The sequence below is a fragment of the Rana temporaria genome, chromosome 12, assembly GCF_905171775.1.
Source record: "Rana temporaria chromosome 12, aRanTem1.1, whole genome shotgun sequence".
Taxonomy (NCBI): Eukaryota; Metazoa; Chordata; class Amphibia; order Anura; family Ranidae; genus Rana; species Rana temporaria.
The window spans coordinates 32035564-32050180 of NC_053500.1; the positions used below are offsets into that span (position 1 = coordinate 32035564).

The following is a 14617-nucleotide window of genomic DNA, read 5'->3' on the forward strand; positions in this document are numbered from 1 at the left end:
TATATATACTATCAATATATATATATATATATAGATATATATATATCTATATCTAATATCTATATATATATAGATATATATATATATATATATATATATATATATATAGAATATATAGAGAGATATATATATATATAGATACATCTCTATACTGTATATAGAGATATATCTCTATATACTGTGTTATACAGTATATAGATATATATTATATAAAGTATAAATAAATAAATATACATTTTCTGTTTAGTTTTTGTTTCTTTTATTTGATATCATTCTGTTTTGATATTTTCAGTGGATTACGTTCTACATCCTTCTATAATGACTTACAAGGCTGGAGTCTTATGGTCGGCAACGATATGGTTACCAAAGTGAGGGAAACACTCAGGGCCAGATTCTCGTAGAAGAGTGTATCTTTGTTCCGGCGTAGCGTATCCTATTTACGCTACGCCTCCACAACTTAGACGGGCAAGTGCAGTATTCTCAAAGCACTTGCTCCGTAAGTTGCGGCGGCGTAGCGTAAATAGGCCGGCGTAAGCCCGCCTAATTCAAATGTGGAACAGGGGGGGCGTGTTTTATGTAAATAACTTATGACCCGACGTGATTGACGTTTTTCACGAACGGCACATGCGCCGTCCGTGGAATATCCCAGTGTGCATTGCTCCAAAGTACGCCGGAAAGGACGTATTGGTTTCGACGTGAACGTAAATTACGTCCAGCCCCATTCACGGACGACTTACGCAAACGATGTAAAATATTCAAAATTCGACGCGGGAACGACGTCCATACTTAACATTGGTACGCCGCATGTACGCCTCATATAGCAGGTATAACTTTACGCCGGAAAAAGCCTAACGTAAACGCCGTATCTGTACTGCGTCGGCCGGGCGTACGTTCGTGAATTCGCGTATCTTGCTGATTTACATATTTCTAGGCGTAAATCAGCGTACACGCCCCTAGCGGCCAGCGTAAATATGCAGTTAAGATCCGACGGCGTAAGAGACTTACGCCGGTCGGATCTAATACAAATCTATGCGTAACTGATTCTATGAATCAGGCGCATAGATACGACGGCTCAAACTCAGAGATACGACGGCGTATCTCCTTTGAGAATCTGGGCCTCAATATTTTTTTTAGGTGTTCCTCCGTTTGGCGAGTGAATTTGAACCCTGTGCGGAGATTGCATTGACTCTCTGGCTTTTCATTAGTTCCTGGCCTTCTTGTCTGCTTTCCTTCCTTATTGGATTGTTGACAATACCATTTATGGGATTGGAAGTATTTCTCAAGGGAGCAAGCGGGATAAATTAAAGAGTTATTAGCAGGAGGGCTGGAAAACGGAGAGTATCACCGGCGCCGGTTAGATGCTAGGCAGGAGGAGGTTGAAGTCGGTTAGTGCCGGGGTACAGAGCGAGCAATTCATTCCTTGTCCTATTCAATTACAATGATTTCACTTACAATTGACCAGCACACCTGTCACTCAATAGAATTCTCCTAGCTCTTGTCAGCACTGTATATATATGGGTAAGACATATTACATTTTGACATGAATTCATTAATACTCACTGTTAAGTGACCACAATCACACTAATAGCTGTTCTGTTTCACTACTATTAATTAAACCTGAACTCTAGGAAAAAACAGAAACCGCTAATCTAAAATATATTTTTTATATTTAAAACGTGGAGTATGGCTTCATTTAACCACTTAAGCCCCGGACCAATATGCTGCTAAAGACCCAAGGGGTTTTTACAGTTCGGGACTGCGTCGCTTTAACAGACAATTGCGCGGATCGTGCGACGTGGCTCCCAAACAAAATTGAACGTCCTTTTTTCCACACAAATAAAGCTTTCTTTGGTGGTATTTGATCACCTCTGCGTTTTTATTTTTTGCGCTATAAACAAAAATAGAGCGACAATTTTGAAAAAAATGCAATATTTTTTACTTTTTGCTGTAATAAATATCCCCCAAAAACATATATAAAATATTTTTTTTTCCACAGTTTAGGCCGATACGTATTCTTCTACCTATTTTTTGGTAAAAAAATATCGCAATAATCGTTTATCGGTTGGTTTGCGCAAAATTTATAGCGTTTACAAAATAGGGGATAGTTTTTTTGCATTTTTATTTTTTTAATTTTTTTTACAGTAATGGCGGCGATCAGTGATTTTTTTCGTGACTGCGACATTATGGCGGACACTTCGGACAATTTTGACACATTTTTGGGACCATTGTCATTTTCCGCAGCAAAAAATGCATTTAAATTGCATTGTTTATTGTGAAAATGACAGTTGCAGGTTTGGGAGTTAAACACGGGGGGCGCTGTAACATTTAGGGATCACTGTGTATGTGTTTACTAGTGTAGGGGGTGTGGCAGTAGGACTGACATCATCGATCGAGTCTCCCTAATAAAAGGGATCACTCGATCGATGCGCCGCCACAGTAAAGCACGGGGAAGCCGTGTTTACACACGGCTCTCCCCGTTCTTCAGCTCCGGGGAGGGATCGCGACGGAGCGGCTATAAACAAATAGCCGCGCCGTCGCCTGGATCGCTCCCCGAGCAGACCCACCTCCGCATTACCGGGGGGGGGTCCCGATCCGACCCCCCACCCACGTCTAGGCAGGGCACGTACAGGTACGTGATTGTGCCTGTCCCGTGCCATTCTGCCGACGTAAATGTACATGAGGAGGTCGGGAAGTGGTTAAAGAAACTAGTAAAAGATAAAAGCGTACCATCATCCAAATTATTCAAGTAAAGTGGGGATGAGTGGGAACAAGGGAGTAGTGGCTGAAGCTAACCCTAGAGTTTATCCACTCAAAAGGGATTTTCCTGGACTATTCGGTACTGGTAATCAACAAATTACAGTATGATATAAAAATATTTTATTTTATTATAAAACAAATACACAATTAACATTTAAAAAAATGAATAAACAAAAACAGATGCTCAGAGGTCACCCCAAGGGACATCTGTAGTTGTAAATTGATAGATTGGTCAAGGTCTCGACTAGTTTCGCGGTTACCCGCTTCCTCAGGAGAGCCAATCCAATAATGGCAATTATTGTGTGAGCCGTGGCCGCCATCATGAATACCCCCCAGGCGGACAAGGGGGAATGTGAGTGACCTCCCGACGGGTAATGTCAGAAGATAACCCGAAGTGCAAGGGTTGCTGGGGTTTGTGAGGCTGGAACAGGTGGACGGATGGTGACCGGCTAATGCAGCTATATGAGGGGGTGGTGGGATGAGGATGTATCAGTCCAATTGCTGCTGGCAACCAGCAAGGAATCCGGACCTGTAATAGAATAGGGTGATAGCTCCAAGCATGGTAATGCCGTGACTGGGGCAATGGGTAGAGGTTACCCAAGACCTCCTCGGCTGCCAGCCGCTCTGTCCTGTGATACCTCAGCAGCAACCATCAACAGGGAGTGATCACACGCTGGAACTGGGCTATATGTGTGCCAAGTTACGGTTACTGTAAAGACCCAAAGTCCAGGAGATCAGGCGAAAAAAGGTGACTCGAGTATAAGCCGAGGGGAGCATTTTCAGCACCAAGAAATGTGCTGAAAAACTCAGCTTATACTCGAGTATATAGTGTATGTACAATTGTTTTAACAAACCAACATTTTTAAAGATGAAAATTTAATTTGTTTACCATAGCCCTACTTTTAAAGTATTTAAAAAAATGCATTAATATGACCCCTTATCTTACAATCTTCCTAGCCAGATTCAGAGAGAGCGCCGCATCTATAAAGGCGGCGTAGCGTATCGTAATTATGCTACGCCGCCTTAAGTCAGAGAGGCAAGTACTGTATTCACAAAGCACTTGCCTCCTAACTTACGGCGACGTAGCATAAATGGGGCCCGGCGTAAGCGCGCCTAATTCAAATGAGGATGGGGGGCGCGTTTTATGGAAATTACTCGTGACCCGACGAGATTGATGTTTTTTACGAACGGCGCATGCGGCGTCCGTGTACACATCCATTGTGCATTGCTCCAAAGTACGGCCGCAAGGACGTATTGTTTTCGACGTGAACGTAAATTACTCCATGCCCCATTCACGACGACTTACGCAAACGACTTACAATTTTCAATTTCGACACGGGAACGACGGCCATACTTAACATTGGCTACGCCACCTAGGGGGCACCTTTATCTTTACGCGGGCGTATCTCTTACGGAAACGGCGTATCTTACTGCGACGGGCACACGTACTTCATGAAACGACGGCGTAGAGACTTACGCCGCTCATATCTTAGCCTAATTTAAGCGTATCTGGTTTGCAGAATACGCTTAAATTTAGGACGGCGTAGATTCAGAGTTACGTCGGCGTATCTACTGATACGCCGGCGTAACTCTTTCTGAATCCACTATTATTGTACAATATAAAGTAGGGGTGGGATTTTACAAAAATCAAAATTTAAGACTTAATGGCTAAAAGGTGAGATTGTAAGGTGTGAAGATACCTACAGGAATGCAATCTGATTAGCTCTAATTAAATAGTTTACAGTCTATCACTACATCTGTTTTATATATCCCTGTTCACTTTTTATGAATATTTATCTATTATGTGATTCAACACATTTCTGTCCATCTATGTCTTAACTTAATAGATTGTACAATGCGATTGAAAAGTGCGCCCAGCTTAGGACATTGGCCACAAAAAGTATTATAGACCAATAATGTGGTAATTTATTTTAGCAAATAAATGTTATTTGAAACCCCAAGAAAATGCACAGAGCTTTATAAGATTACAAATTTAACTTAGATGTGTAACTTTATTTTTATTATGTTATCTATCTATCTATCTATTTATCTATTCTCAGTATCCATAAATGTCATTTTCACAAGGAGACACCATTTTTTTGCTTTAGCCCCAAAAGATAGGGAAAAAATATTTTATAAAGCGAGCATGTTTTGTGCTAAATAGCTTAGGTATGGTCTAATTACATTTTAAATTGCTCTTTCATTGTGTATTATGTTACGCATTGCAACTGCATGATTTTTATAGATTCCCATATTTACACAATCAGCGCTGTTTACTCAATGTGCTTGTCACTACTGCTTCATTTCTGAGAAGACCGCAGTGTATTGTGAGTGTAAAAGCAATACATTTGCTTGGCAGTCAGACAGATGAGAAATGTGGACGGGAATTGATACCATTCAAGGAGGTTTATACATTCATAAAGTACTTTTCTCTACAAAAGAGCTACCAGTCCTGGTAATTTGTTAGTTCTTGTTTGAATTTGACCTCTTCCCTTGTGGTTCTCTTTGCCTCTATGGATGTTATTTGCCCTGGGAATCCAGGCTGGGATAGTAGTTTCTAATGTTGCTAAAGGTCCAGCAGAAGCTCCAGACCTTTGGGTTGGCCAAGTTTGAGTTCCTCTGAGGTGTTTGGATTTAAACTAGCCAATTAAAGCCCTCTGGACTTATTTACCCTATTTGTTCTGGGCGTGAAATCTTATTTCTAATGTTTTTTTCAATGATCTACTCCTATCCCACACATAGGATTTCTTGTTTCATAACTACTCTTGTAATACACAGTCCCCCTTGCTTCATACTACTCCTGTCCTACACAGAGGTCTCCTTGCTTCATACTACTCCCTCCTACACAGAGGTCTCCTTGCTTAATACTACTCCCGTCCCTACACAGAGGGCTCCTTGCTTCATACTACTCCTGTCCTACACAGAGGTCTCCTGCTTTTAACTACTCCTGTCCAACTCAGAGGTCTCCTTGCTTTTAACTTCTCCTGTCCAACTCAGAGGTCTCCTTGCTTCATACTACTCCTGTCCAACTCAGAGGTCTCCTTGCTTCATACTACTCCTGTCCCTACACAGAGGGCTCCTTGCTTCCATACTACTCTGTCCTACACAGAGGGCTCATTGCTTCATACTACTCCTGTCCTACACAGAGGTTTCCTTGCTTCATACTACTCCTGTCCAACTCAGAGGTCTCTTTGCTTCATACTACTCCTGTCAAACTCAAAGGTCTACTTGCTTTAAACTACTCCTGTCCTACACAGAGGTTTCCTTGCTTCATACTACTCCTGTCCTACACAGAGGGCTCCATGCTTCATACTACCCCTGTCCTACACAGAGGGCTCCTTGCTTCATACTACCCCTGTCCTACACAGAGGGCTCCTTGCTTCATACTACTCCTGTCCTACACAGAGGTCTCCTTGCATCATACTACTCCTGTCTTACACAGAGGTCTCCTTGCTTCATACTACTCCTGTCCTACACAGAGGTTTCCTTGCTTCATACTACTCCTGTCCTACACAGAGGTCTCCTTGCTTTAAACTACTCCTGTCCAACTCAGAGGTCTCCTTGCTTCATACTACTCCTGTCCAAATCAAAGGTCTCCTTGCTTCATACTACTCCTGTCCTACACAGAGGTTTCCTTGCTTCATACTACTCCTGTCCTACACAGAGGTCTCCTTGCATCATACTACTCCTGTCCTACACAGAGGTCTCCTTGCTTCATACTACTCCTGTCCTACACAGAGGGCTCCTTGCTTTATACTACTCCTGTCCTACACAGAGGGCTCCTTGCTTCATACTACTCCTGTCCTACACAGAGGTCTCCTTGCATCATACTACTCCTGTCCTACACAGAGGTCTCCTTGCATCATACTACTCCTGTCCTACACAGAGGGCTCCTTGCTTCATACTACTCCTGTCCTACACAGAGGTTTCCTTGCATCATACTACTCCTGTCCTACACAGAGGTTTCCTTGCTTCATACTACTCCTGTCCTAAACAGAGGTTTCCTTGCTTCATACTACTCCTGTCCTACACAGAGGTCTCCTTGCTTCATACTACTCCTGTCCTACACAGAGGTTTCCTTGCTTCATACTACTCATGTCCTACACAGAGGGCTCCTTGCTTCATACTACTCCTGTCCTACACAGAGGTCTCCTTGCATCATACTACTCCTGTCCCACACAGAGGGCTCTTTGCCTCATACTACTCTTGGCCTATACAACCCACGCTGTATCCTGGCCTAGGCCAACAAGGCCCAGGCCTAGAGGCAGCACTTTGCAGGGGTGCAGCACTGAAAGTGTCCCCGCTGACTTGTGCTACACTGTTAGGCCGGGTACTCACGACAAAATGTATGGTGAAAGCGGTCCGTCGGACCGTTTCCACCTACATGTCTGCCAGAGGGCTTCTGTACGATGGTTGTTACACAACATCGTACAGAATGTCCGCGCGTAAACAATACGCGGGGCGTGTCCGCGGTTGTCGCCGCGTCGATGACTCGGTGTCGCCGCGACAATGACGCGGCGACGTGGGCGGCCCGCCTTTAAAAATGCTTCCACGCTGCGTCGAAGTCATTCGACGCATGCGAGGGACGGCGGGCGCTCTGGACATGTACGGTAGGTCTGTACTGAGACCGTACATGTCCGAGCGGGCAGAATTCCAGCGGACTGTTTTTTAAAACAAGTCCAGGAATATTTGTCTGCTGGGAAAAGGCCCCGGCGGGGCAATTGTTTGCTGGGAATTCGGCCCGCTCGCGCCCACACACGACCAAAATGTCTGCTGAAACTGGCCTGCGGGCCAGTTTCAGCAGACAATGTTTGCTCGTGGTATGGGGCCTTAGTGTAACGCAAGCTGCTTTTAATTTTGACTGTCCTATCATCCTGGACCACAAACCTTCCTCACTGTGCTATATGTTTTCTGCTGCACCATTGGCTTAGTTATATCTTCTTAGTCCTCTCTATAAAATTATCAGAAATTTGTGCTTAAAGTAGAACTATAGGCCCCTTTTTTTTCCATTTTGGATAGAGTAAGGGAGGGTTATAGCCCCTGTCAGTTTATTTTTTATCATCCCTCTCCTATTTCAGGGATTTCCCTTCACTTCCTGCCCAATAGCCAAACAGGAAGTGAGAGGAAATCTATGCAAATTAAGGGAACCCAATGCTCCCCCCCCCAGGCCCTAAGAAATAGTGTCCCCAATTTCAGGGCGGGTATTAAACAATAAGCTCCAATCCTGCTCCAACCTGTCCAAAATTAAGAAAACGGTTCAGGTACTTAAAGAATACACATTGCAAAAAAATTTTTTTTTAGCTTTGATTAAAGTATGAAGGGTTTAAAAACCCTCTCTGTTTATTGTTTACTGTGTGTGCCTCATTGGGGTAACCCATTAGAAGATCTCTCCCCACTTTCTGTTCTGGTAACAACTTGGATATCCAATCACTTTCTGTCTCGGTGATTATAGTCATCGGGACAAACAAAATAGTAGGGGAATCAAGCTACCCAGACAGCAATTAAAACTTGATAGGTGTTCTAATTGTTTCTTTCTTCATTCAAAAGCTAAAAAAAATAAAAGTATCAGCTGTACAGCTTACATTACTAAATACCATTTGGAAACTGAAGGGAGATTTTCGGTACATACCGGGAGAGTCTAAAACACAAAACTTTGTGATGGTATCTTCCATACTTTTTACTTTTCCTAGACTGACTAAATATGTATTTATCCATTCCAGTTTTTTTTTTGTATAGATCTTTTCATTATTCTTGCTGCTAAGAAGGAAAGACTACTTGTTCCCTTAAAGCCCCGTACACACAATTGCAATTTCCGATGGAAAAAATCAGACTGAATTTTTCCATCGGAAATTCTGACCGTGTGTATGACCCATCGGAGTAATTCCATCTGGGTTTAGATAGAGAACATGTTCTATTTCACTCCAATGGAATTTCGTCGGAATTCCTATTTGATTTTGGTCGGACAAAGGTCCAGTCGTGTGTACGGGGCTTTAGTGACTTTCCGGTAGACATAACAGTACAACACGGGACATTTTTCTCTATTACTCTTCTTTATTTGGGCTGGCTTTTGCAGCATTACATTTACTTATCATACTCCTGTTTATCTTGCATATTATTATTTTATGTATATTATTATTAATTTATTATTATTTTATGTATATTATTATTTTATAATTTTATAAATTATTATTATAATAGCATTTAATGTATTATTCGTTTAATAATTTTTTTGTTTTCTTATCCAAGAAGCATTGTCATGTTTTTTTTTAACGATTGTATGAATGTATTTTAGTCAATAAGCCCAAACTCCCAGTAATGGAAAGTCCTGACTTGTACAGTCACGGGTTTTTCTCATCCAACAAGGTATGTTTCTTATTGTCTTTAGACTAAGCTTTATGACTTCCACTATACAAACTTTGACTCTGGACTCCCATCAACATTTGTCTTGGAGTTTTTTTTGCCTTACCCCCCCCCCCCCCCTCCACCTATTCTATCATTCCACATGTGCCTTTTTGGTCTCTCCCTCACCCCTTATTGACTGCTTCTCATCCAATACTTGTTCACCAAGAAGGTACTTTGTCTCTGAAGAAGACTTTCATCTACTGTTGTAAGTCTTATGTTTCAGTCCTGGCTCTTTGCCTAAGCAGTGCTAGTCTCCTAGGCATAGTTGTCTCTTTGACTTGTCTTACTTTCTTCCAATTTCTTGAAAGACAAATATAATTATTTTGTCTCTTGGACCAAGCAAAGCAATTTATGTAAATTTCTTGACTTTGGGATGATCAGAGACGGAGATCACTTCAAAAGAAAAAAAAAACTCATATTTGAGGTTTGACTTTTAGTACATCCGTTTTTCCTTTCTTTGTTTTACCTTTTTTTACGTCTTTTGTTCAAATTGAAGGTTGTTTTGCCTACCTTAGTCTTACCCATATCCATTATTCAAACCTTGATATGTTTCATATAATACACACTGTTTTTCCCGCATTCTTGGCTGGCTCTTTCTGCTTTCTCAGGTCTTCTTCCCCTGTCTCTAGGCAAACTCTCTTTCCTACCATGTGCTAACTGTCTACCTTGCTCCAGGCTGCTAGTTTTTCTTTTCCTGTGGGTAAACTCATTTTCTCTGCTCCACTGAAGCTATCTCACTTTTATCTCTGGGTGATTTAAAACGTAAACGCTGGAGTAGAGAAAACCACTGTCCCTTGGGCGCTTAATTTAATAAGACACCCATTGTGACCACGGTTCGCGTGCCTCAAAGATCTACATGATTCAATGCTAAGGTGGCACTAACAGGCTAACAGGCACCACGGCACATAATGTACCATTGGGACACAAGACCCTTTAATGCATTGTGACGGTTGCAATGCAACTGCCCTGTATAAGTTCAAAGCCCCCTTAGTTCATCTTCATTACTCATTCTCCCTCCAGGCTGCCTGGCTCTTTCATGGTAATTAATTCTGATAGTGCCAATCAGGGCATCGCTCCAGAAAGGGATTGTACACAAGTTCAGTTCTAGGATCAATGCTAATTCCGAAAGGAAAAAAAAACAAACAATATAAGCACTTTCCCTCTATCTACAACCCCCCCCTCTGTTTTGTGTTTTGCTGCCACTTTAGCTTTCAATCAGTCTTTTTTTTTATTCTAAACACCGATTAATTAAGCTACATTTCAATCACGTAGACGGATGTTGTTTCAACAGTTAAATCATTTTTAGCAGTTTGCAAGTGAAAGAAAAACGCCAAATTTCTAATTGTAAAGTTGCCAGCTGTCTCTGACTTGTAGGGACTACAATTTGAAGGACTGTCCCTGGAAATTTTTGATGCTAATTTTTGCCCCCGGCAAATGAATGCTTCTTTTTTTTTTTTTATTGCCTAGTATTGTTTTCTTGACTTTTTAGTATAATATTTATTAAATAAAAGCAATTCAAATAAGCATCTAACTGTTTATTTATGCTTCATTAATTGGCTATTATAATATTCTATCATTATGGGCTTTGTATTGCATTTTGTGTAATACGAGCGTTGATAAAAATAGTTAAGCATCAAAAGGGGGGAGGGGGCAATTATTTCAAGCTATTGTTTTTAAAGATTCTAATTCTATCTATCTATCTATCTATCTATCTATCTATCTATCTATCTATCTATCTATCTATCTATCTATCTATCTATCTATCTATCTATCTATCTTTCTATCTATCTATCTCTACTTATTTTGCCTTTTTGCATTATCAATGTATATAAATTAATACAATTCATTGTTATTTTAAAAAAGAAGGTGACATTTTTTACAGCGCCTACACAAAAGACACATACTAAATTTTACATTTTGAATCTTTGAATTATTTACATGTTTATGTTTTTTGCTCAGGTAAGGCAGCTTTGCTCGCATCAATGTGCATAGATGCCAGTGCATATATAAAAACCCAATGCAATGCATAATAATTGGCATATTATGCTTGAAATTGTAGTTCCTAGTAGCCGGAGGGTCAAAAGTTGGCCAGCCTTGGTATAAGAAATTAGCAAGCAAGTTTGTTAACATGTTTTTTTTGTTAATTTTTTTTGTTAAGTTTTTAATGTTCTACCCAAGCAATCTTAATACAAATCAGACGTACCACCGTTAAAACTGAAACAAGTGCCAATACTGGCATGCTCACCTGTCCGTTTTTGCAGAGGTCTGCCCACATGCTGGTGCCGTCCCCACCTCTCATCAGGACATGGTAGGTGAAGAAGTAGGTGCCTGGTACTGTACAGCTAAACCGTCCACTTGCAGCATCATAATTGTTCCCAAGGTTGGTGACCACATCGTCAAATTTGAGGATCTCATAGCCCTCGTGGGGGTTCTTCAAGCCAGCGTAGAAGGCCACACGTGGAACTGTGGTATATGTAGCAGTACTGATGGCACCAGTCACTCCACCTCCTGGCAGTCCTGGTGGTCCAGGTTTTCCTGGTTCTCCCCGTTCTCCTGGTGGACCTACAGGACCTGGTGGGCCAGGTAGCCCAGGCTCTCCAGGAGGTCCTGGCTTTCCCGGACGTCCAGCTTTTCCTTGAGGACCTTGAACTAAAGTTGATGGGGCTGGTTGTCCTCTGTCGCTTAAAGGTTCAGCTCCAGTGCCGGCTCGAATACTGCTACTTGTGGTTGTTGTCCCAGCTTTGCTAAGGTAGGGGTCACACACCATCCGGCAAGTGCCCAACATCTCATAGTGGCCATCGGAGCCCACAGAGTTGACCAACACTGGAATGAGGATTACCAAAATTAGCACCATTACTACTCCAATTGCCACTGCCACCAAGGTCTTTCTCCCAAGGCCAAATGGGGCCAAGGGACGGGGGACCCACGGCTGGGGGGAGCTATGGTGCCGGAGTTTGTGGAGGGGAGGCAGGTGGCCCCTCCGGAGAACAGGATATGTGGTCTTTGAGGAGACACAGAATGCAGCTTTGTAGCGGGGAAAAAAAAACAAAAACAGAATCAGGTAATAAAACTAAAAAAACAGAAGAAGGTTAAATAAATATAAAGCACAAAAGGTTGAATATTAGGAAAGGCGAGAACTTGTCAGAACTTCAGAAAAATAAAAGAGTAAAAATAGATTTCAGAAAGAAATGAGAAGGAAAATGTAAGAGACGGGAGAAAACTGTAACACCAAAAAAAAAAAGTGAACGGATGATATATTACAGAACAGTGAAGAAAGCAAAGATTAAGAAAAAAAAAGGGAATTGTAGAAGAGAGATAAGAAGGTGGGTAGGATGCAGAGAAGAGGGGAGGGGAGCAGGTGAATGTGAATACTTAAAAATGAAAGGATTAAAGTGGAGAGAATAGACAGAGAAGAGGCAGCAGTGACGAAGAGGGACAGAAGAGAAAGCCAGATAGAAGGAGATTACGAGACAGGGGAAAGCTGCTGAGGCAAAGCAGTAAAAAGGCAGCGGGGAATGTAACTTGTGAGAGAACGCTGTGTGCAATAGGAGTCTTTTATATATATATGAGACAGAGCAGCGCCCCCTACAGGTTGAATAACAGTATGCATCTTTTTGTGGGAAAAAAATTCAGGTGGGCTTACTAACAGGTAAATACTTAGACCATATTTTCCCAAGAAGTCTCTTTTGTTCACTTCAAATATTCAATCCAAATTGGGATTTGGGGTATAAATAAGGTGACCTTAGCTTTATAGCACATTTATGAAAAGGACTATAGAACAGACAGCGAGCAAGAAAAAAAATGACTGCAAAACAAATGCAGTTTTTTTTATATATTATTATTTTCCTATATACACAGGTATGTACAATTACAATATGCCAGTTGCAGACAATTGTAAAGCTGCACGCCTGACAGATATTAATATCATAACTAAATTTAGTTATAGTGATTATTATTTTTTTTGCATACAGCTGGTAAAAGTAACTGAATATATCATTATATCAGCCAGGGCTGTCTTAATGAGAGGGCACACCTGGGCACTGTCCAGGGGCCCCAGCTGCATGGGGGGCCCCTGCACTTTCCCCAAAGCAGCTGGACCTTGAACCCATGCTTCCCTGAAATTGGGGGCCCCATGATCGCACTGGGAGTGATAGATGCAAAGGGGAGGCAGTCTGCCTCTTACCTACTTAGGGCTAGATCCACGTACCTTGGCGCATCTATATGTCCGGCGTAGCGTATCTCAGATACACTACGCCGCCGTAACTTACAGTGTATTTTCCGTATCCTCAAAGAATTTGCGCCATAAGTTACGGCAGCGTAGTGTAACTGTGTCGGCGTAAGGGCGCGCAATTCAAATGGATGAGATGGGGGCATGTTTTATGCTAATTCCTATTGACCCCACGTAATCGAAGTTTTTTTTGAACGGCGCATGCGCCGTCCGTGGGGGTATCCCAGTGCACATGCTCGAAATTAACCCGCAACAAGCCAATGCTTTCGACGTGAACGTCATTCTACGCAAAGCCCTATTCGCGAACGTTTTACGCAAACGACGTAAACAACGGAAAATTCGACGCTGGCCCGACGTCCATACTTAACATTGGCTACGCCTCATATAGCAGGGGTAACTTTACACCGGAAAAAGCCTAACGGAAACAATGTAAAAAAATGACCAGGCCCCTTTTTTGCGATTCGGGACTGCGTCGCTTAAACTGACAATTGCGCGGTCGTGCGACGTGGCTCCCATACAAAATTGGCGTCCTTTTTTCCCCACGAATAGAGCTTTCTTTTGGTGGTATTTGATCACCTCTGCGGTTTTTATTTTTTGCGCTATAAACAAAAATAGAGCGACAATTTTGAAAAAAATGCAATATTTTTTACTTGTTGCTATAATAAATATCCCCCAAAAACATATATAAAAAAATAATTTTTCCTCAGTTTAGGCCGATACGTATTCTTCTACCTATTTTTGGTAAAAAAAATCGCAATAAGCGTTTATCGATTGGTTTGCGCAAAATTTATAGCGTTTACAAAATAGGGGATAGTTTTATTGCATTTTTATAAAAAAAAAAATGTTACTACTAATGGCGACGATCATCAATTTTTTTCGAGACTGCGACATTATGGCGGACACTTCGGACAATTTTGACTCATTTTTGGGACCATTGTCATTTTCACAGCAAAAATGCATTTGAATGCATTGTTTATTGTGAAAATGACAGTTGCCGTTTGGGAGTTAACCACAGGGGGCGCTGATGGGGTTATGTGATTCCCTGAAGGGTGTTTACAACTGTTGGGGGGTGGCTGTAGGTCTGATGTCATTGATTGTGCGTCCCTATATTAGGGAACACACAATCGATGACAGCGCCACAGTGAAGAACGGCGGAAAACCGAGTTTATACACGGCTCCTCCTCGTTCTTCAGCTCCGGGGAGCGATGGCGGGGACTCTAGCAGCGATCG

General features: G+C 41.9%; 1 protein-coding gene across 1 annotated transcript in view; it reads right to left on the reverse strand.

Moving 5' to 3' along the window:
* The window catches only part of C1QL1 (complement C1q like 1), a 95312-nt gene extending 82630 nt beyond the window's left edge, over positions 1-12682 (reverse strand). Inside the window, exon 1 of the mRNA XM_040331837.1 lies at positions 11405-12682. Within this exon, the coding sequence (XP_040187771.1) occupies positions 11405-12013 (609 nt within the window). The 5' untranslated portion in view covers positions 12014-12682. The remainder of the gene's footprint in view (positions 1-11404) is intronic.
* Positions 12683-14617: the final 1935 nt, after the last annotated feature.